General features: G+C 45.2%; 2 protein-coding genes across 2 annotated transcripts in view; one reads left to right on the top strand and one right to left on the bottom strand.

Moving 5' to 3' along the window:
- Positions 1–2,895, top strand: part of LOC138959486 (cytochrome P450 1A1-like) — a 6,013-nt gene extending 3,118 nt beyond the window's left edge. Inside the window, exon 2 of the mRNA XM_070331002.1 lies at positions 654–2,895. Within this exon, the coding sequence (XP_070187103.1) occupies positions 654–2,150 (1,497 nt within the window). The 3' untranslated portion in view covers positions 2,151–2,895. The remainder of the gene's footprint in view (positions 1–653) is intronic.
- Positions 2,896–9,925: 7,030 nt separating this feature from the next.
- Positions 9,926–18,124, bottom strand: LOC138959485 (cytochrome P450 1A1-like). Its single transcript, XM_070331001.1, has 3 exons — positions 17,831–18,124; positions 11,476–12,153; positions 9,926–11,217 (listed from the first exon to the last, which is right to left on the bottom strand). The coding sequence occupies exons 1-3, from the start codon at positions 17,879–17,881 to the stop codon at positions 10,426–10,428; spliced, it is 1,521 nt and encodes a 506-aa protein (XP_070187102.1). The 5' UTR covers positions 17,882–18,124; the 3' UTR covers positions 9,926–10,425.
- Between the last annotated feature and the right edge of the window lie 5,053 nt (positions 18,125–23,177).

Genomic DNA, 23,177 nt, shown 5'->3' with positions numbered 1-23,177 from the left:
TTGAAAGTCATATGCACAAGGACTCTGCGGTCTTACTAGATGTCTTACTAGATGTAACGAAAGCATTCTTTTCTCTTTGTGCAATGATGTGAACCGGCCCAACGAATTTTGCGTTACACTTCAATGAAATCCAAATGCAGTTTATGTGAGTTTGTTATTTTTGATCTGCACAGGCCACTGTAGCAAAAGTTCTATTAGCTGAACAAAATGCGTGCAGGTTTATGTTTTGTAACTTTTGTAACCCGAAATAGGGTTGAGTAGGTTAAAATAATTGAGTGCTTTTGTTGTGCACTGGAAAGTTTTTGTTTTCTTGTGTGTGTGTGTGTGTGTGTGTGTGTGTGTGTGTGTGTGTGTGTGTGTGTGTGTGAGTGTGTGTGTGTGTGTGTGTGTGTATGTGTGTGTGTGTGTGTGTTGTGTGTGTGTGTGTGTTTGTGTGTGTGTGTGTGTGTGTGTGTGAGTGTTTTTTCCCGTTTGTTCGTTTGTTGGATAGTTGTTTCAAAATCTGTTTAAAAATGTTACGGGTCAGTAACCGAAAAATTGGACCACGTTGATTACTCACACTTGTCAATCTATCATCTCTCTTGCTTATAAAAACAAAACAAACCAAAGAAACAAAAAACACTTCGGTTATCACTATCGTCTTTGTCCTCCAGGTGACGGCGGCCTTACTGCTGGCGGTCAGCATGCTGATGGTGGTGCTCCTCTTCCTCTTCAACAAGGACAGCTCCAAGCGTCCCCCAGGCCCCCGGGGTGTCCCCGTCATGGGCTACCTGCCCTTCTTCGACAAGGAGGCTCACCTCACCTTCACCAAGCTCAGGGAAACGTACGGTGACGTCCTCAGCCTCAGCTTCGGCGCGTGGCCCGCTGTCGTCGTCAGCGGCTATGACGTCATCAAGGAAGCCTTGGTGGCTAAAGGGGACGACTTCTCGGGGAGGCCCGCGTTCACCACGGGCCGCATGTGGAACGAAGGCAGGAGCTTCGGTCTTGGTCCCTTCGACGCCGTGTGGAAGATGAAGCAAGCCATCGTCAAACAAGCCATGGCAAAGTTCATCAACGCCAAGACCGACCTGATAGAGGAGGTGATCCGCGCGGAGGTCGGTGCCGTCATCACGAGCTTGACGTCCCACGGGGATACCAGCCTGTGCCCCAAGGACAGCATCTCGGTGGCAATCTCCAGCATGATGTATCAACTGTGCTACGGACGGCTGGACGACTTCAGGGAGGACCCGGGCTTCAAGGCGGAGCTGGCCGGGGAGATGAGCGTGCTGGCTGCCAAGAAGGGCAGCCTGCTGGACTTGGTTCCCTGGCTGAGGCACGTCCAGCGCGCCAAGGTCAACCGTTTCAAGGACATCGTCAGGGACGTAGAAGACAGGAGGAGCGCCAGGATCACGGAACACGAGGCCACCTTTGACGACGAGAACCTGCGCGACTTGGCCGACTTTCTGATCCAGGCAGGCAACAGCTTGTCGGAAGGTGACCTGGCGGTGGGACTGGACAAAACACGCGTGGTGGAGAGCCTGGACTTCATCAAGCAGGCTCATGGCAGCGTGGGCACCGCCCTGGAGTGGCTCCTCCTGCTGATGGCGGCCTACCCGGAGGTGCAGGACAAGGTCTTCAAGGAGATCTGTGACGTGGTGGGTCGGGACAGAGCCCCGGGCCTGGCGGACCGCAGAAAGCTCAGCTACGCTGAAGCCACCATCATGGAAGGGATCCGCTACGCCGCTCCTGTGCCTCTGGCCATCCCGCACTCAACCACCTGTGACACCAAGCTGCAGGGCTTCGACATCAAGCAGGACACCGTGGTGTTCTTCAACCTCTTTTCCATCTACAAGGACAAGGACCTGTGGGGGGACCCCGAGGTCTTCCGCCCGGAGCGTTTCCTGACCCTGGAGGGCGAGCTTGACAAGAGCTTGGTGGAGCGGGTGACCACCTTCTCTATGGGCCGTCGCAGCTGTATCGGAGCATCCCTGGCCTGCATGGAGCTCTTCCTCTTCTTCACCACGCTCATGCAGCGTGTCAAAATCTCCAGGCCTTCCGGGCAGACAGAGGAGTACAGCATGGAGGGGTACTACAACCCGACGCGAAAACCAAACCCTTACCAAATCTGTGTCGCTGTCAGAGACTCGCAGGTCGCTGCTGTTGAGTTATAACATTCTCATTTGCTTGACTGAAAACAAGGTGTCACGAGGTGTCTTCTCAGAAAAATTATGTTTCTTTGAAACAGTTGCTGTTCTGTTTTGTTTTCTCGGTAACAATCCGTTCCTTACAGAAACTCTTCTCATCTTAAAACTGACAAACAAAGCATGTGAGCTTCAAACAACAAGATCATTCCACGCAGTGCAACATTAATGCAACTGTTAAATCACTTCATGCAATCTGTACAACTGCATACAGCGGATAAAGAGTTGCATTTAATGTCGAAGCCAATTTCGATTACACTTTGTTGTATCTCTATTAAAATGAACATGCGATATTTCATGCCAGTGATCGATTACTTCTGTTTTCTGTGACTTTTAAAATGTACATAAATGTAGCGAACTGCGTTCACATTGACTGTTTCCTGTATCGACCCACTAACTGAGACCAACGCTCGGCCGTTATGTTTGTTGTTGTTGTTGCTGTTGTTGTTGTTGTTGTTGTTGTTGTTGTTGTTGTCGTTAGTGTTGTTCTTGTTGTTTATTGCTGTCGTATCATTGCATGTCAGTTGAAGTTGTTGTTGTTGTTGTTGTTGTTGTTAATGTTGCTCTTGTTGTTTATTGCTGTCGTATCATTGCATGTCAGTAGAAGTTGTTGTTGTTGTTGTTGTTGTCGTTAGTGTTGTTCTTGTTGTTTATTGCTGTCGTATCATTGCATGTCAGTTGAATTCTGTATAATAAAGGTGCTATCATTTGTAAAGATATTTGCAATGCCTTCTTCTGCTTGGAAGTCTAGCTCTGCCGTGCGTGTTGAAATCGCATTCCATTGGGAGTTTTGTGTAACTCAAACCAGTGCTCTTCTGCCTTTTGTTGTTGTTGTTGGTGTTGGTTTCTTTTGATGTCAGGTGTTTTCTTTATGAATGGGTACTAAAAATGAGAAGGATTTTCTCAATGCCTTCTTCTGCGTGGAAAACTAGATGTTTTACTTGTAGGAAAGTGCATTCCGTTTGGCTTTTTATTGTAACTGGAACCATGCAATGCTCGGATGTACTTTTTGTGTGTGTTGGTTTGTTTGTTATGTTGTTTGTTTGTTTTGTTGTTTGTTTGTTTTGTTGTTTATTTTGTTTTTCTTGTCGAGGCATTGCATGCCAGTTGTATTCCGTATAAGCAGATGCTATAATTCGAAACTTGACTCTCAATGCGTTGTTCCATGTGAAAACCTGTCTACACTAACACGCCCGCAGCGTCGACTTGCAGTGCAATGGGGACAACTGGTGTGAACCCGGTGTGCAACGTGTGCACAGTCACCAACTGTGTATCAAGCGCTAAATAAAGATAAACCCCTTTGCAAAATCAACCCAACAAAGTTTTTTCCGTTGCAGTTCAAGCGCCAAATAAATATGAAACTCATATAGGTTACATACTCCGAGTTCTGATTATCTTGCATATTTTCCCGAGGGTCGATTTTCATGTATTACCGAGCCTTTGGCGAGGTTGGACAGGTTGGAAGAATAGGCTTTGCCTAAAACCTTTATCCTTTTGTAATAAAGTTCTGAGCACGGTCTGAGTCTGAGTCTCAGTGAGTCTCTCTCTCTCTCTCTCTCTCTCTCTCTCTCTCTCTCTCTCTCTCTCTCTCTCTCTCTCTCTCTCTCTCTCTCTCTCTCTCTCTCTCTCTCTCTCTCTCTCTCTCTCTCTCTCTCTCTCTCTCTCTCTCTCTCTCTCTCTCTCTCTCCCCCTAACTCCCTCCCTCTCTCTCTTTCTAAGCAAAGTACAGTATCGTCAAGTGAAAGTATTTGACTAAGTCCTCAAATGCAATACAATTTGTACCCCCAAAAAGTGTAAATACTCCTCTGTTCAGGTATTGTAGACATTGTAAAGAAACGTGCTCACACTCTCCCGGCCCGGTGTTATCTCCCTTGCACTCAAAGGCCGCACCTTATTACAAGCGGAAAATCCTTCACGAAAGCTGTCTATTGACAAAATGTGACAACATGAAGTTATGTATCCCCGGAATATCTGGTCGAGACGGAGGACACAGCATGCAATGATTCCTCGCGCCAAAATAGTGTTAGCGGGGTTTACTTTGCTAATAGCTACAAAAGCAAGGGAACCGCCGCGTAGCGCGTTGCCGTGCAGGCCGGGATGCTCTCACACATACACGCATGTACACTTATGCACAGGCACAGATACACATACGCACACACACACACACACACACACACGGCACGCACGCACTGACGAACGCAGACTTTCAAGCACAAGTACAAGCAAAGTCATAAGATGAAGTTAGGCTTTTCAGTCACAACGGTATCATTGCAGGCTACATGTTGCAAGCCCAAATAAAAAACATTCGTGAAATCATTTCTTGCCCGCATCCTTCACCTTATCACCCTCGTACAAGCATTGAGTCGTATTGCAGGTTTACCAGGGGCGGATCAGTTGCTTGTAAGGGGGGGGGGGGGGGGGGCACTTTGAATCGAAAGTGAATGTGATGGGCGCGAAGCGCCCGAATTTGCAAGGGGGGTCCGGCTGGGGCATGCCCCCCCGGAAAAAACTTTTGCCCAAAGAAGCAAAATGGTGCCATCTGGTGCCATTTGAACTTAAAAATGGTCATAGAATCAGCATGGAAAAACTTTTTTTTTCTTCTTTTTTTTCTTTTTTTTTTCGGTGGGGGGGGGGGGGGGCACGTGCCCCCTGTGCCCCCCCCCTCGTCCGCCCCTGTTTACTGCAAAATTATGTGAACAACCTCATAATTATACACCTTCAGCCTTTGATAACTTGATGAAAGTGGCTTATTGTTCATTCCAATGCTTGTTATTCCGAGGCTATCAGGTGCAAGGAGATTGGTTCCGCGTAACTCTTACCAGAGACATAGATTCAATGTATGTCTCTGCTCTTACTTACTCTGTTGCACATGGATTCAGAGTGCTTGGTTTCCTTTGTTTCTCACACCCTTCTATGCGTTGGATTCAGTTGTGCTTCTTGGTGTCTTCATTGCGGCAATTGCGACAAAATGTGAGGGAAGGGAGCTAACCATAGCAAGGCGCTGCTCGAATACAAAGCGGTACATTCCTTCCCTTGTTAAACCGTCTGAGCGACTATTATGACTTGCGAAAATGTTCTTTCCAGTGCCAATGGTACTTGCACTGATAAGGATACCACTTGCGTACTGTCGGAACTGCCTGTACTTGTAAACATATCCAAGTGACTGGACACTTTTTTGGAAAGGGCAGGTAAACAGCACACCGTGTCACAGAGGAGAGAACAATTCTGTTTGGCGTGAAAGTATAACAAGTCGCGTAAGGCGAAAATACAACATTTAGTCAAGCTGTGGAACTCACAGAATGAAACTGAACGTACTGCAGTTTGTCACAATGACCGTAGTCCGCCGCTCGTGAAAAAAGGCAATAAAATTGACGAGCCTGTTTAGCGCGGCAGTGGTTGCGCTGAGCTGCATAGCACGCTTTTCTGTACCTCTCTTCGTTTTAACTTTCTGAGCGTGTCTTTAATCCAAACATATCATATCTATATGTTTTTGGAATCAGGAATCGACAAGGAATAAGGTGAAATTGTTTTTAAATCGATTTCACAAATTTGATTTTAATCATAATTTTTATATTTTTAATTTTCAGAGCTTGTTTTTAATCCGAATATAACATATTTATATGTTTTTGGAATCAGAAAATGATGAAGAATGAGATGAGCGTAATTTTAGATCGTTTGATAAAAAATAATTTTAATTACAATTTTCTGATTTTTAATGACCAAAGTCATTAATTAATTTGTAAGCCTCCAAGCTGAAATGCAATACCAAAGTCCGGGCTTCGTCGAAGATTGCTTGGCCAAAATTTCAATCAATTTTATAGAAAAATGAGAGTGTGACAGTGCCGCCTCAACTTTTACAAAAAGCCGGATATGACGTCATCAAAGACATTTATAAAAAAAATATATATATATGTCTGGGGATATCATACCCAGGAACTATCATGTAAAATTTCATAAAGATCGGTTCACTCTGAATCGCTCTACACACACACACACACACACACACACACACACACACACACACACACACACACACACACACACACACACACCCCTCGTCTTGATTCCCCCTCTATGTTAAAACATTTAGTCAAAACTTGACTAAATGTAAAAAGCGATATAACAGAAAAGACAAAGGAGCCTTGGGACATGAGGGAAAGTTTTGTATACATGTTGCTACATGTGTAGAAAGGTTTTCTCCATCAAGGATTTTGTGTTTCACTTGCCGTTTTAATCATTTCGACATAAGCACTTCTTCCGACGCACACACATACATGTATACCCCCCCCACACCCACACAAAAACACACACATATAAACACACACACACACATGCGTGCTCTCACACACGCACGCACGCATGCACGGACGCAGAGAGAGAGGCCGGGAGAGAGAGATATATATAGAAACAGAAAGAGTAGGACTATTCCCTGGTAGAATATGTAACTCGTGGACACTCAATTCTACACGCAACAACAGGTTATTTCAGAAACGGTTTTTATTGCATGTAGTAAGCGTACTATAACAAAATCATGCAGGCTTTACAAAAAGAGAAAGACATCCCACGTAAAAGTCTAAAAATAATACCTCCCCCCCCCCCCCCCCCGAACAATCATCTATGGCAACTCTCTCTCTCCCTCTCCCTCTCTCTCTCTCTCTCTCTCTCTCTCTCTCTCTCTCTCTCTCTCTCTCTCTCTCTCTCTCTCTCTCTCTCTCTCTCTCTCTCTCTCTCTCTCTCTCTCTCTCTCTCTCTCTCTCTCCTCTCAACATCCAAATCGCCCAACCGTTCTTTGAGTGAAAGTTTTGAAATATTTAACACCCCCACGGTCAGCTGTTTTTAAATAACGTTTTAGCATTAAATAGCACAAACGTATTAGGATCAATCATTCTTCAGATGAGAGTTCAATATCAGTAAAGCAAGTTCAGAAAGAAAAAAAAACACAGCTGTTCCCCCATATATGGTACTGTACAGATGTTATGTGACAATCAAGATCTAAAACTAAAGGCCTAACTAAGGCGCATACACGTACAGCTGTTATTCTTTACACGTTGTTTCCAACCAACACCTCAGTGGTACGACGTGGACTAAGTGTTTGTGAACAAACAATGCATGCAGAATTACTGAGACTTCTAACTGTTAAAATAGAGACGTTACTTGTATTTTGCACACGAACTGCTTCATGAGAAAGGCATCCACTAGCCAAACCCAGGAGAATGACATGCGCTAAAGTGGGTGTGGATACAAAATGTATATTATACGACGCGTTATTGAGACTACGATTTGTTGAAATGTAGAGGTTCTATGTATTTAACATACGCAGCTAGTGTCTATGTCAAAGGCATCCACTCATTCTTCTTCTTCTTCTTCCGCGTTCATGGGCTGAAACTCCCACGTTCACTCGTGATTTTTGCACGAGAGGATTTTTACGTGTATGACCGTTTTTACCCCGCCATTTAGGCAGCCATACGCCGCATTCAAGGTGCACTAAGTGCGTGCGAACACAAAACGCATGTAGCTGTTCTGAGACTAAGATATCTTTGAGTACAGCCATCCTTAAAGGCACAGTAAGCCTCCCGTAAACCATCACAGAGCTCCCCGCCGAGCGTCTAAATACAGTACAAGCATACTTCCATTTGAACGCTCACCGAACGGGAACATCCTGGCTGCTTTCTGTCGAGCGTGAGACATTTTCCAAGAATTTATTTTCGTGGACTTGGCCCTGAAGAACAATGGCGCCTCGTTTTTGCGCTAGACCTAACTTTTAAAATCTAAATAATAAATTGACAGCTTGTTACACAAACATTCTTTAATCATAAAAAGAATTCGTTTTTCATCAAGACAAGATCAGAACAATTCGAAGTTGTGAAAGTTTAAAAAAAGAAAAGCCCGGAAGCAGGGTCACGCAAGGGTCGCAACAGACGACGGCCCGGTTTATCAGTGCAAATCGCCGTTCCTCTCAACAGTCAAAAGCCATCGCAAGAGTTCTTGTGAACCACAGCCGTTGTTTCGTGCATAAAAAACGTGCTATTGTAGATAAGCTCACGTCGAGTCGCATTCAAATGACTAACTATGACGACTGCATTGTGAAAAGGGGGAAAACTGGATCACACGGGTTCACGATGGCTCAGGGGTAAGATAAACCACGCAAAAATAAATTCTTTGAAAATTGTTCGCTCTTTACGGAGGGCACCTAGGATGTTCTCAATTGGTGAGTGTTTAAATGAAAGGGTGTTTGTACTGTGTGTAAAAGCCTGACCGTATCTGTGATGGTTTACGGGAGGCTTACTCTGCCTTTAAACTTGACGAAGTTAAACATTCTGAACTATTTGCACCGGTGGTAAGGCAATATTTACAGGCATCAAAACTATATTATTCAACAAAAGAAGTGTTGAAATAATCGAGAATTCCCGATGTTGTTCGATATTCACTAATGTTCGTCACAGTTGCAACGCAATATGTACAGGCAACAACACTTGGTAATGTTGAACTTTAGCGTTCTAAATTCAAAGCTCACAATCCAGTGGCATTATTGATTTGTTTTTGATATAAGTCACTTTTATCAAAGCAAAAAATAGTTCTATTCAAATCAACTGGCGGAATGAGCTCCACGATCCAGCATAATTTGGTCATTTGTGTATTTGATTGAGAAAAATGCATACTTTCGGCCGACATGTTTGTCTCCCTTTGTTTGTCACTTTCGTTCTCAAAATGGCCACGCCAATGCTTTCCTTTTTAACCCAACGTATATTAAACGCATCTGTACAGTTCATTCCATAACTTGAATAGCATTCAAAATAACTTGTTGTGCTTAATAGAGTACGTTCTGTAAAGTCAGAGGCCTAGATTGCAGTAGAATGAATTTACAAGGCTAAACTTCAACATGGCCCAAAACTGTTATGCAGTAAGAACAATGCTACCTCAAAATAGACCGAGAATTGAGCGTGTATCACGAAATCATCTGCCATCCATCGACAAATTGTTGAAAATTCTTAAGAGAAAATCATGAAACATGCGACGATAATTATTTTGTTTACAAGCAGAAAGAAATCATGCACCAACAAATCATCGATCGTGCACCAACAACAAATCACGGAGCTTACAGCTATAAGTATCGTCCAGCACGCGCCCAGAAATCAAGCAGAGTACTACTGAAAATCGTTTAACATCCTCAAAATTATTGAACACTGAACGAGAAATAATTAAAACACAAGAATGGTAAGTTATTAGAACGTTCAATTTGTGAGAAAAAAACGTTGCAAGCACGGTACTTCGACCCAAGGATCTTTAAACTGGACAGGGAGAAAACACATAAGATACAAATAAATTGTACCAAATTAAAGGCTTACTAACTTACTCCCGTGTTTACAAAGTATAGTTTGCCCACAATCGATGTCAAACGCACCATAAGACCATATAATGACGATATGTCGTCATGCGGGGACCATATATACGTGCATTTTAGCTTGTTCTAGCCTCTGAAAAAGTGAGGATGTCAACAACGACACCAGGGCCGGACCCAGGGGGGGGGGGGGGGGGTTCCAGGGGTTCCGGAACCCCACCCCTGGAAAAAGCATGTACCTTGCTTTGAGTGTTTTTTGTTGTTGTTTTTTTAAAATACATTTTGTGTGTGTCTCTAACAAATTTTTATTCAATGTGAAATCCGTTGAGAAAAAGGTACCCCCCCCCCCCCCCCCACCAAAACAATGCTGCTCTTAACCCTCAAAACAAGGCCCAGAATGCAGCAGATTGCACAGATTTTAACCGTTTTTCAAAAATTTTCAGGGGGAGCATGCCCCCGGACCCCCCTAGTTCGCGCGCCTGCTTTGCAGGCGCGCGCTTGTGGCTTCGCCACTTCGCTGATTTGCCCCCCCCAAAAAAGGAGGAACCCCCCCCTTACAACTCATTTGGTCCGGCCCTGGACACGGAGTTCTCTCCCTTGCGTCAACTGTGCATGTGTTGCCAAATCTATAAATAGGACGATCCAGATCAAAATGAAAATTAACATATCTCAACATTGAAGGGGTCCTAGACCACAATATTTTGCAGGGAACTTAATTTAGCATGTCTCCAGCTGTTGGTAAAGCAATTAGCGTGTATAGTCATCGAGTACATATGGCTTTAAACGTTCCAATAAATACCCTTCTTGTGTTTTGATTCTGAATTTTGGAACGCTAGCAGTCTCTCTGTTTTTGTATGTAAACGCGAAACAGTCGAGCGTTCCCGATGCTTCTGTTCAGTTCACCCTCTACCCTCTGGGAGCCGCACAGACTTGGAAGGCCTGCACGTCACGTGTTAGACCGTAAGTGGACTCAAAGTTGTACTCGCACCCAGCAGGCTTGTAGAACCTGACGCGCTGTAGCAGGGTGGTGAAGAAGAGGAAGAGCTCCATGCGGGCCAGGAACTCGCCCACACAGCGCCGCCGTCCCAGGGAGAAGGGGGAGGCCTGCTCCACCAGGCTGCGGTCCAGCAGACCCTCGCTGTTGATGAAGCGCTCGGGGCGGAAGACCTCCGGGTCGCCCCACAGGTCCTGCTCCATGTAGATGGACTGCAGGTTGATCAGCACCACCGTGCCCTCAGGGATGTCGTAGCCTCGCAGCGTCGTGTCGCACGTGGTAGCGTGGGGCAGGGCGAAGGGCACGGAGCCGCAGAAACGGAGGATCTCGTAGATGGTAGCCTCCACGAGCGGAAGGTCGGCGCGGTCCGACAGCCTGGCTTCGCGGCTCTGGCCTACCACCTCGTTGATCTGCTGGAATAGCTTCTCCTGGGTGTCGGGGTAGGCGGCCATGACGTAGATGCACCACTGCAGGGTGGAGGCCACCGTGCCCGAGCCGGCCCCGTATATGGTGTCCAGGCTCTCCACCACGCGACGCTTGTCCAGTCCCACCGCCTTCTCCTCCCCCGTCAGGTGGTCCCCGGCGTGGATCAGGCCGTCCGTGATGTCCCTCAGGTTGTTCTCGTCGTACACCGCCACGTGCTCCTCCACCTTCCGCTCGCGCCGTGCGACGCTTTGCGTGATGAGATCCACGAACTTGGTCACCTGGGTTTAAAACATCGTTGTTAGTGTTCAATGTAAGGTTCCATGATATGTGTGTGTACAGGTGATCACTTTGGGTCACACAACGTGCTTCAACATATAGTCTACTAGTAAAGGTACGTGTTATTGTAATTGCATTCAAAAATATGTGTTATGTATTGGAGCTATCGTGTGTTTGTGTGGATATTTTTTAAGCCCAAAAAAGTATTATTTTGTAATTAATTGTACCCCAAATAAACCGTGTGAAACCTGCGTGGTCACCTTGTGTGGCACGATGAACCTGAGCCAGGGCATAACGTCCACGGGGTTGCCGGCCCTGGTGAACTCGACGAACTCGCGCCCCCCGTTGACGGCGCTGACGAAGGACTGGTCCTCGCGGATGTTCTGGTGCGCGCCGTAGCACAGCTGGAAGACCAAGCTGGACGCCGCTAGCTGCATGCTGTCCCGCGGGCAGAAGCTCTTTTCGCCGTGCGCCAGGAACTCCTCTATCACCGTGTGTGCCTCCGTGCGGATGATGTCCTCGATGGGGTTGTTACGGGCGTTGGTGAAAGTGTACAAGACATTGCTGACGATCTTGCGGTGCATCTTCCAGGTGGGTCCGAAGACGGAAAAGCCGAAGTTCTTGCCGTCGTTGAGCAGCTGAGCAGTAGTGAAGGCGGGCCTGCCCGAGAAGTCGTCTCCTTTGGTCACCAACGCCTCCTTGATGGCCTCGCGACCGTTGATGACCACCGCCGGCCAACTGCCCATCGAGATGCTGATGACGTCACCGTAGGTCTTGCGGAGCTCGTGGAAGGTGACCGGGGGCTGCTTGCCGAAGAAGGGCAGGTAGCCGACGAGGGGCAGACCGCAAGGCCCCGGGGGTAGATTCTGGCGCTTCTTGTTGACCATCGTGGCCAGCTTGACCGCTACTAGCGTCATCACGAACACGGCCGCCGTCGTCTGTGTGACACAAGAAATAAGTTCAATTACATATGATAAATGTTGTTTAACGCCCGCACGGTTCCACCATTAGGGGCATAAAGTTCAATGACAGCAAAATACCAGGTCTTAAGGCAGGGGTCTACGCATGAGAAAACGAAGAAGAAGGAATAGGTCATTCGTCGAGTTGACGTTTCAAAAATTAACAAGTCGCGTAAGGCGAAAATACAATATTTAGTCAAGTAGCTGTCGAACTCACAGAATGAAACTGAACGCAATGCCATTTTACTCGTAGCATCGTCAGGCCACCGCTCATGGCAAAGGCAGTGAAATGGACAAGAAGAGCGGGGTAGTAGTTGCGCTAAGAAGGATAGCACGCTTTTCTGTACCTCTCTTTGTTTTAACTTTCTGAGCGTGTTTTTAATCCAAACATATCATATCTATATGTTTTTGGAATCAGGAACCGACAAGGAATAAGATGAAAGTGTTTTTAAATTGATTTGGACAATTTAATTTTGATAATAATTTTTATATATTTAATTTTCAGAGCTTGTTTTTAATCCGAATATAACATATTTATATGTTTTTGGAATCAGCAAATGATGGAGAATAAGATAAACGTAAATTTGGATCGTTTTATAAATTTTTATTTTTTTTTACAATTTTCCGATTTTTAATGACCAAAGTCATCAATTAATTTTTAAGCCACCAAGCTGAAATGCAATACCGAACCCCGGGCTTCGTCGAAGATTACTTGACCAAAATTTCAACCAATTTGGTTGAAAAATGAGGGCGTGACAGTGCCGCCTCAACTTTCACGAAAAGCCGGATATGACGTCATCAAAGACATTTATCAAAAAAATGAAAAAAACGTTCGGGGATTTCATACCCAGGAACTCTCATGTCAAATTTCATAAAGATCGGTCCAGTAGTTTAGTCTGAATCGCTCTACACACACACACACACACACACACACACGCACGCACGCACACACGCACGCACATACACCACGACCCTCGTTTCGATTCCCCCTCGATGTTAAAATATTTAGTCAAAACTTGACTAAATATAAAAAGATGGACAGCATAGATAAAGAATTAATGGAAACCAGGCATTTAAGCTTCAACAATAAAATGTAATATTTATACAATTTATTCAATTCATTCGTCAACTTATTCTCTCTCTCTCTCTCTGTCTCTCTCTCTCTGTCTCTCTGTCTCTCTCTCTCTGTCTCTCTGTCTCTCTCTCTCTGTCTCTCTGTCTCTCTCTCTCTCTCTCTCTCTCTCTCTCTCTCTCTCTCTCTCTCTCTCTCTCTCTCTCTCTCTCTCTCTCTCTCTGGGGCGGGGACGTAGCTCAGTTGGTAGCGCGCTGGCTTTGTTGCCAGTTGGTCGCTATCAGCGTGAGTTCGATCCCCACGTTCGGCGAGAGATTTATTTCTCGGAGTCAACTTTGTGCAGACTCTCTTCGGTGTCCGAACACCCACCCCCCCCCCCCCCCCCCCTCCCCGTGTGCACACATGCGCACGAAAAAGATCCCACGTTCACAGCGAAAGTCTCAGGGCTTGGAAAACACGAAGACACGCATGCATCATCTCTCGTCTCCGATTATCATGATCGTATTTCGATACTTTGACGCCGAGACAAACCCAATGCTGGTGTGTCGAAGAAGACAGCCACAGCGGGCTTGTTCGAATCAAAGTATCACACCATATCTTCAACGTATTACCAATACCTGTCCCAATATAGACCAGTTGGTCTAAGAGGACGTTAAACCCTAATAGTCAGTCAGTCAGTCTCTCTCTCTCTCTGTCTCTCTGTCTCTCTCTCTCTCTCTCTCTCTCTCTCTCTCTCTCTCTCTCTCTAACTTCCTCCCCCTCTCTCTTTCTAGGCAAAGTACAGTATCGTCAAGTGAAAGTATTTTACTAACACACACACGGCACAGGGCAGATGATCATTGCTACACCACACAGTGGACATGACTATACTGTGACCCTGACCCTGTCCAATGTAATCTCGACTCATTCCGTCGAGCATGAAATGTTCGCAGACGACACACAACTATACAAATCAGAATCACCTGAAAACATTCCTAACCTTCTTCACTCTCTAAACATCTGTACTTCAACTGTTAAAACATGGATGTCAGAAAATAAACTCAAACGGCTGAATGACGATAAGACCGAGGCGATGTGTTTCTCAAAATCCACAAAAACTCACTCTCTTCCAAAAGCAGTAACACTCGGTGCTGTTAGCATTGATTTTGCAGATAAAGTCCGCGATCTTGGAGTCATTATTGACCGCGATCTGACTATGAAACAGCATGTCACCAAAACCTGCCAGGCCGCATACATTGAGTTGAAAAGGATTAGTTCAGTCCGTCCGCTCTTGTCTGACTGAAGAGGCCACCAAAACACTAATTTCTTCGTGTGTGCTATCTAGAATAGACTTTTGTAATTCAGTACTAATCGGTAGCCCCCAGACTATCATCCAATCACTGCAAAGGGTTCAACATTCAGCTGCAAGATTAATTTGGATATCCTCCAAGAAGCAACCTTGTACTACCCTTTTGAAATATCTGCACTGGCTTCCGGTCAATCAAAGAATTAAGTACAAAAGCTCGTGTCTCTGTTTTAAAATCATCACTGGTTCTGCACCTTCATATCTGTCTGAACTCGTAAACCTGTACGTCCCTTCCAGATCACTGCGCTCTGCCGCTGACACTGACTCGAATGTTCCGAATTCCAACACAAAAAAAAGAAAAGTACATGGACAACGCGCATTTTCATTTGCTGCTGTTAAAACATGGAACTCCCTTCCTTATTCTGTCAGACATAGTCCATCCTATTCTTCTTTTAGATCAAATCTGAAAACGCAGCTGTTCACACAGCATTTTCTAGACTAACCAGTAACTTTCAAACTGTCCGGTGACCCCTGCAGCAGCCAGTGATCTGGAAATCATGTGCTGGGACTTTTTCTTTTTTCCTTGTGCAAACTACATGTCGGTTTGTCTAGTTAGATAAATGGATATGTATAAGCACGAGCTTGGTTTTGTGATATATTTGCGATTTTCGTGTATACGCCATGTATGCAGATTTGTGTAGGTATATTAGTATTCATGTGTATGTGTGTGTGTTTGTATGTATGTGTGTGCCTGTCTGTATGCGTGTGTGTGTGTGTGTGTGTGTGTGTGTGTGTGTGAATGTGTATCTGTGTGTCTGTGTGTATCTGTGCATGTGTGTGGTGATAGCATGTGTGTGTGTATGCGCACGCGTATGTGCGTGCGCACGCGTGTGTTTGTTTGTGACTGCATGGATTTAAATGATGAATTTGCTTTTGTACTCATGTTCTTTTTGTGTCTTGATGCTTGTATTTTGGTTTTGTACATGTGTATAATAATGTCATTGTAAAGCGCTTGGAGCTTTTAGGTAAGCGCTCTATAAGTTCCCATTATTATTATTATTATTATTATTAAGTAATATATCACGCGTGTATTTGCTCAACAGCTACGCATTTGCCATGGGTAAATATTCATCCACACCGGGTTAATAAGGATGGTCGAATGAATGTCACACACAGCTGTGGTTTATTATGTATCGTTAAGATGCACTTTACGGCTATTCGTGACCTGAGTAGTTTACGAGTAAACGTTATCAGGCGTAGATAAAGAAGTCCACCACAAGGCTGATTCCCGCTTAGCGCGGTGTGGTGGTTTGAGTGCCTCGATGACCCGGAGAGCTATGCCAGCGGGTGTGTAAACTCCTGGTAGGGCCACCCAAGCTGGACAGGTCAAAGGGTAGAGGTCAGACTACTTCAGCCACCTCTCCCCGAGGCTAATGGGGTATGAGACGGATCACTCAGACAAAACAAAACAAAGGACGGGGGACGTTCTGCAGCCATGGACGGCAAGTCTCCTACGACAAGGAAAAGTCGGAGAAGAAACCACTGCTGAAGACGGATGCGCTGGGCCAAAGTGCGCGTAACGACAGTGCAACGCATTTCACTCCCATGATGGAAGTGATCGACAAGAAGAAGAAGAAGATAAAGAAGTGAAGCTACACGACCAATGCAACTTTGACAGAAATATAAGCATACCGAGACTTGCAGGATCAGTTCCCACACTACGCCCCTTCCAAACTCAATCCACCCCAGACAAACACACACACACACACACGCACATACACACACGCACACGCACGCACGCACGCACGCACACACACACACACACGCACACACACACACACACGCACACACACACGCATGATCAGTTCCCACACAACGCCCATTTAACACTCAATCCACACACACACACACACACACACTCTCACACAACACACACACACACACTCACACACTGGCATTGCTGCGTCATTCCCCATTTTGTGTGTACCCACCTCCTCTTAACCCAGGGCCTTAGAAATGCATTATACTTCATTTGTATTTACCTGTGTTCAAATTTGGTAATGATTTGATCTGGGGTTATTGTGTTATAAAATTTTTACCACTACATTTATTATGTTTGTATCTTGTACGGCTTCGACAACCCTTGATAACATTCCACATACATTTTGGAGAAAAAAAAATATTATGATATATTGATACTGTCTATCCATTTGTCTACACAATAAAATGTACTATTTATCATATGCAAGGCCAAAAATATCAATGACGATCACATTCAAAATCAAAGTGTTTAAGAGAAATCTTACCCTACCACTCCGATCCCAGATAAAAACCATTCAAATGTTAATAAGGAAACCTCCCCTTTTCTTTTCATGGATGTCCGTATTATTGCTTGAAGGAACCTATGCACACAATTTGAAATGAATCTGATCCGGGATTTAAATAAACTAGTCGATGTATTAGATGTTGTAACCCTTCAATTTCATTTTCGATTGTTGATACGATAAGCTGAGTTAAAAGGGAATAATATTCTCCTGTGACGCACTTCCATTGCAGCGAACGCTGTTCAAGGTATCGTTTAGCAAAAAAGAAAAAGTTACCTGTGGGGTTCTTTAAATCATTGTAGCCAAAGCTGTTGACCCATTGCCTTAAATAATACATTATATGTTATAATCCTCTGAAATCCTTCCCGATTGGCTGCATCACAAAGAAACCGTTGCATTTGATATTCTTTCATTGATATTTCTTTTATATTCTTTCATTGCAGCTAACCGGGACATGCCCCCCCCCCCTCTCTCTCTTTTGAAAGCAGAGAAAGAATATATTTTTTAGAATCTTCTTTCATTTACTTCGATAGACTTAAATGTAGTTTCAAACTTGGAGGCCAATAGCCATAGGCTGAAGAGACATGCGCGTTCAGTAAGTTGTAGCCAAGGCTTTTCTATAGTTACCAATTTAAAAGTAAGAAGTAGCGAAACGTCAGGACTTTCAAATGACAGGCATCGAACTACATGACTTGCATACCTTAGGCCCTCAAAACAATGCGCAAAGACATCGAAGAAGAAGAAGAAGAAGAAGAAGAAGAAGAAGAAGAAGAACAGCAACAACAACTTGCAACATTAAAAAAAACTTTTTTTTAAACACAAATTCAGCAGCAGATACACATAATTGAAGGTAACGAAATCATTTGAATGACCTGAAACCACAACCACCACCACCTCCACCACCACCACCAGCATCAACATCAACATCAACATCAACATCAACAAAATATTGAATATCAGCCATGTTTTGCTTACCTTTACTTCACTACTCCCAATAGTGGAAGAAAAGGTTTCTCCCATCGCCATCTTTAGTCGTCTCTTTCACCCAAGGCTGTGCGATTATAGTTAATACAACTGATCCTTCGATTTGATCTTTTTGTGTTGAACACACATGCACTCCCCGTCGGCACGGTCTCTCCGCACAGTGAGAGTCGATTAGGTTCGCATGCGTTTTATATACGGCTAGACGAGAAAGAGCCTTCCAGTAAAAACAGCCGGACACTTTTTCAGTCTATGACTGAGTGCGCCAAAGGCGAGTTACACAAGTGTACTTATACTCTTTGGGTAAACTGACGTGCTAATACACTCCGTGACTGTCTCGGTACGCCTGCACCGATAGATCTGTGTAAAACATAGGCACCAGATAGTTTGGAAGAGCAATGGCTGACCACTTTTTTTTTTACACCTTTGAGCTATAAAGTAAATAGAATGTTTATATTTTGAACTGTATTGCCTTCTTTTCACCGCACATAACCTTCTTCTTCTTCTTCTTCTTCTTCTTCTTCTTGGCGTTCGCAGAGGTTACACAATCAGTCCAGCACTGGTGATAAATGTTGTCGTTTTCTCCAACTCCTGTCGACTGCCGTATAGTTTGGTCTGCAAGGGAGTTGGTGACGGCCACACTTCTTTTCGTTCCTCATCTAGTAAGGGACATCGCTGTAAGATGTGTTCCGCTGTTTGGTCCTCTTGACCGCAGGCACAGGTTGGTGATGGCGCCAGCTTGAACTTTCGGTTCATGTGAGCATTGAGCCTGTTGTGGCCAGTACGCAGCCTGATGAGGTTGACTTGCTGCTCTCTGGACATTGTGTGGTAGTCATCTCTGTTTGTCCTTGGCCTCATCAATGCCTTGATGATTGTCTTCTGCTCACTAAAGCTGACACTGTTTTCAGGTTGGTCTTCCACGGCTCCTTCTTTTGCCAGCTCATCTGCCCTTTCATTTCCTGGTATCCCACAGTGTGCTGGTATCCACTGGAGGACAACTCTTCTGGTTTGTCTGACCATCTGTAATGCTTTGGCCAGCTGTGGGAGTTTGTCGTTCTCTAGGGCCTGAAGGACTGAAAGGGCGTCCGAGAGGAAGACAACTTGGTAGCAAGGGTCTGCGGAGTCCTGAACGAAGGAGGCGGCCTGCATGAGAGCTTCTGCTTCTGCTTTATAGTTTGTGCAGTGTTTGCCAGTGGCAACGCTGGATGTAGCTGTATGTCCCCCAGGGAACTGGATGAGAATGCCTGCACCTCCATTGAGCACGGCGTTAGTTGCTGATCCATCGGTGTATACATGGATCCACGCCTCTTTTGGGTACTGTTCGTCGATCAGGGCTAAGGTGAGTGCCTGTCGAGCTGTGTCATTCTGATCTTCTCCTGAGGTAACATGTGGAACACTGGTGCAGATCTGGATGCCTGGTTTCTCTGTTGCCTTGGGGGTTTCCTCTTCTTCTTGAGTCAGAGGTAGAGTGTTCTGTGGAAGGACTTCCCTGTACTGTCGAGAAAGTCTCTTGCTCTCGTGTACAAAACTGCTCCGTTTAAGCCGGTTCTTGGTGAGGTTGCTCAGTCTGTGCTTCATGGGGTGGTCGGGTAGGCACTTGAGCTTCTCGGCCTGTACCATAGTCTTGGCTTCTCTTCTCTGACAGAGGGGTTGGATGGTGGTAAGCTTCTCCATTTCCTTGATGGGCGTGGATTTCATTGCACCGGTGATGAGTCGGAGGGCCTGGTTTTGCACACGGTCAAGGGTCTGCAGATTTGTCTTGGCTGAGGTTGACCACGCTGTGGAGCCGTACTCGAGGTGGGGTCTGATTGTTCCCTGGTATACTGTCTTCAGTATCTTCTCGTTCGCTCCCCAGGTGGTACCTGCCAGCTTCCTGAGTATGGCTAGCTTGCGCCGGGCCTTCGTCTCTGCCTGTGCAATGTGTGGTTTCCAGGTCTGCCGTCTATCAAAGGTGACACCAAGGTACGTTGCTTCTTCATCCTCTCTCAGAGGAGTTCCACCAAGCCTAATGGTTCCGGCTTTCTGCTTTGGCGACAGTGTGAATAGGGTGGTGGAGGATTTCTCCTTGTTGATGGAGACGCACCAATCTTCTGCCCATGCGTTCAGCCTATCTGCCGCTTGCTGCATTCTGTAGGTGGCAGTACTTGCGTGCTCCTCCTTGCACCGCACATAACCAGAAAACAAAGTCTTGGTGCGAACAAAACAATCTAAGATTTCAAGTTATTACGAAACGGTATTTATTTTTTTATTATTTTTTTTTACGTAACATCAAATATGTGACCCTCCACCACGAAATGAGTCGCATGTCACCTTTGCATGATTTTCATATTTTTACATTTTCCTAAAGAGTTTTTATGCTCTATCCAGTGGTGAAAACGGTTATAGAAAAGAGCAGAAACTGTTTGAGTTATAAGCATGTGACTAAGGTGACCCTCACACTGTTACCAGACACTCCCCGGACTTATATTAAGTTTAGCGCAGAACAGCGCGAGGTGACATGCGACTCATTTCGTGGTGGAGGGTCACATAAACACAGCAAATCCGTGTGCAACTCTTTCAGTGCGTGAGTCCGTTTCAGTTCTGCTACTCCACCCATAGGCACCTTAAATTTACAGTAAATAATTGTCGCACATGCAAGCTTGCAAATTGTGCACACCAGCCACCTGTCTGTTATGCTGTCGTTTGCAAGGATAAAAAATACACCTTATCACGAATTTGCCTTCTTTTCACATTTTGTCAATTTTCCCCTGATTATTATTCGGTAGACTGGGGAACGAGACGAAGGTGTGTGTATGTGGGTCATTCTATATAGCTGTGTACTATACCTGTGACATCCACCATGAACATTGAAAGTTTCTGAATAGGTTGTTCATATGGTTTATGTAAAACGTACAGACAAAAAGGATGAAAGAAAAGTTCAGTTTAGAGGGTTGCATTGGGGGGGGGGGGGGGGGGGGGTTAGGTAGGGTCACCCTGTACTATCTGCTTTTCGTAATCTTCTGCTGTTACTGCACCACAAAACATAAGCGTTATACTTTCTGACCTAGATATTCCGGCCTCTTGACTTTTACTTGCCCCATGCAGCTGACCTCAGAACAGCCCTCTTTCTGTTAAAAACGACGAGCAGATATCACTCCAGTGGTTGTTTGCACTGAATACTGAACCAGATAAAAACTAACGTGGATTCAAAATTGGGTGAACAAGGTAGTATGGTTATACACTATATTATCATGCACGCGCGAAACACGCTGGCGTCAGTCTGTGCATCTGCGCGCACACAAGCTGACCTGCACACATAAGCACATATTTACGTTATAACAAACAGACAGACAGGCAGACAGCGAGAGAGAGAGAGAGAGAGAGAGAGAGAGAGAGAGAGAGAGAGAGAGAGAGAGAGACAGACAGACAGACAGACAGACAGACAGACAGACACAGACACAGCCTCGGACTGAGAGAGAGAGAGACAGAGACAGAGACAGACTGAGACAGACTCGACAGAGAGGCATAGAGATACAAGGAAAGACAGACTGCATGACAGACTGACGGACAGACTGAAAGAGAGAGAGGATGTTTTTATCAGCGTTGGACACCCAACAACCTTATTTTTCAAAGCTTAAATTTTGGGTGAGTCTGAAAATAACTTATTTGAACTTCAAGAGAATTTGCAAACGACAAAATGAGTACAATAACCTTTATTTCTACTGTGTTAACCTTTCTGTACTTGTTGATGGCCGCAGGAGCGGTCATCTATTGGAATGCATTCGGAGAGGTGGCATGTCTCGTTTTGTTACCGTTCTCACGAGATCAGTCGGTTACAGTTTTTATCTCTCTCTCTCTCTCTCTCTCTCTCTCTCTCTCTCTCTGTCTCTCTCTATCTCTCTCTCTCTCAGTCTCTCAGTCTCTCAGTCTCTCTCTCTCTCTCTCTCTCTCTCTCTCTCTCTCTCTCTCTCTGTGTATGTATGTATGTATGTCTTTGTCTGTGTCTCCCCAGTCTGAGTCTCTCCGCTTCTGTCTTTCTATGTCTGTCTCTGTCTATGTGTGTGTGTGTGTCTCTCTCTCTCTCTCTCTCTCTCGCTCTCGCTCTCTCTCTCATCCGACTCCTGGCACACAGGTCAAAGCAGAGGTTAACTTGACTGTTCACGTGTACCTAGCAGGAGGGGGGTGATTCGGGTCAGAAGTGGGGTAAAGCACTTTGGTCTTTAGTCTTTGGGTTATAGCTTTCAGTGGAGAAGATGCCAACATGAAGGGGGGTGGGTAAACGAGGGGTAAGAGAGACGAAAGAGAAAACTGGACAGGGAAAAGTCACTGCCTGAAGTATTCAATAAAGCCACACACAAAAAAAGAAATTACCACATATGCAAGTTTTCAATTCATATTTTTGCAAAGTATCTGCACAAGCATGTGTGCCTCTGTGAGTATGTTCGTGGCTGCTTTCATGGGGTGCCTGTATCCTCAGGAATTTGAGGATTTCTTTTATCTCTCTTTTTCTGACACCGTTGATTTAACGTCATTTTTACAGGACAGTTTTTGGCTCATTGGCTCACGTAAGTGTAGCTTATGCGATCGTAACTTTGTCTGTCTGTGCGTGTGTGCGTGTGTGCGTGTGTGTGTATGTCTGTGGTAGAAACTTTAACATTTCCGAGTCTATGTGTGAGTGGTTATCCAAGACTATGGATAAAGCTCGCATAAGATTACGTCACGGTCAAAAGTGTTTGACGTCAATTAATGCATCATGACGGCATGCCTCCCTGTAGTCTTTCTCTCTCGCGTGGTGTGTGTGGTCTCGGTCAGTGTTATTTTGAGCGGGCCGAGACTATTTGGCAGTCGTGTCCCTGTAAGTAGGCTACATGCAGACACAGACAGATCTAGATCTAGTGTCTCTCTTTCTTGCACAGTCGTCACCTAATAGTGGAATTACGGGAGCTAAAGGGGTACCACTAATTGCAACAAAAATGAAATCAGCACAGACTGGTAGATAAAGTGTCCTTTAGTACCCAGTTCAAAATCTAAGCCCTGAGGTAATGGAATAAGTGAGTTATCGGATCAGAAAAGTCATGCAATCACACGGAACAAGCAGATTTGACTGGTTTGGCCTGCCGTCGCAAAGCCGGAAGTTTATGCGCGCCAAGCACTCAAAGTCTAGTCGAACGTGCTTCGCGTGGCCACATGCAAAAAGGTGAGTAATCGATAATCTTTACGTTTTTATTCGTCCTTTAACATTTTTACCACTTCATTTTCTCGGCTGCATGTGTAGAATGCTAGCGCTAGTTCTTTATTTATGCCATACGAATGCATTGGAAAGAAAAAAGCCTGATATGCAGACGACCTAGCTTCGCTAAAA

The sequence above is a fragment of the Littorina saxatilis genome, linkage group LG2, assembly GCF_037325665.1.
Source record: "Littorina saxatilis isolate snail1 linkage group LG2, US_GU_Lsax_2.0, whole genome shotgun sequence".
NCBI classification, from domain to species: domain Eukaryota; kingdom Metazoa; phylum Mollusca; class Gastropoda; order Littorinimorpha; family Littorinidae; genus Littorina; species Littorina saxatilis.
The sequence above is the reverse complement of the archived record's forward strand: the minus strand, read 5'-3'. Positions and strand labels throughout refer to the sequence as shown.

Excerpts from the sequence above, each read along its gene's own strand:
- LOC138959485 (XM_070331001.1), bottom strand. The coding sequence starts at position 17,881 with ATGGCGATGGGAGAAACCTTTTCTTCCACTATTGGGAGTAGTGAAGTA. Across the intron at positions 12,154-17,830 it reads TTGGGAGTAGTGAAGTAAAG|ACGACGGCGGCCGTGTTCGT; the intron begins GTAAGCAAAACA and ends TGTGTCACACAG. Across the intron at positions 11,218-11,475 it reads GGTTCATCGTGCCACACAAG|GTGACCAAGTTCGTGGATCT; the intron begins GTGACCACGCAG and ends TTTTAAACCCAG.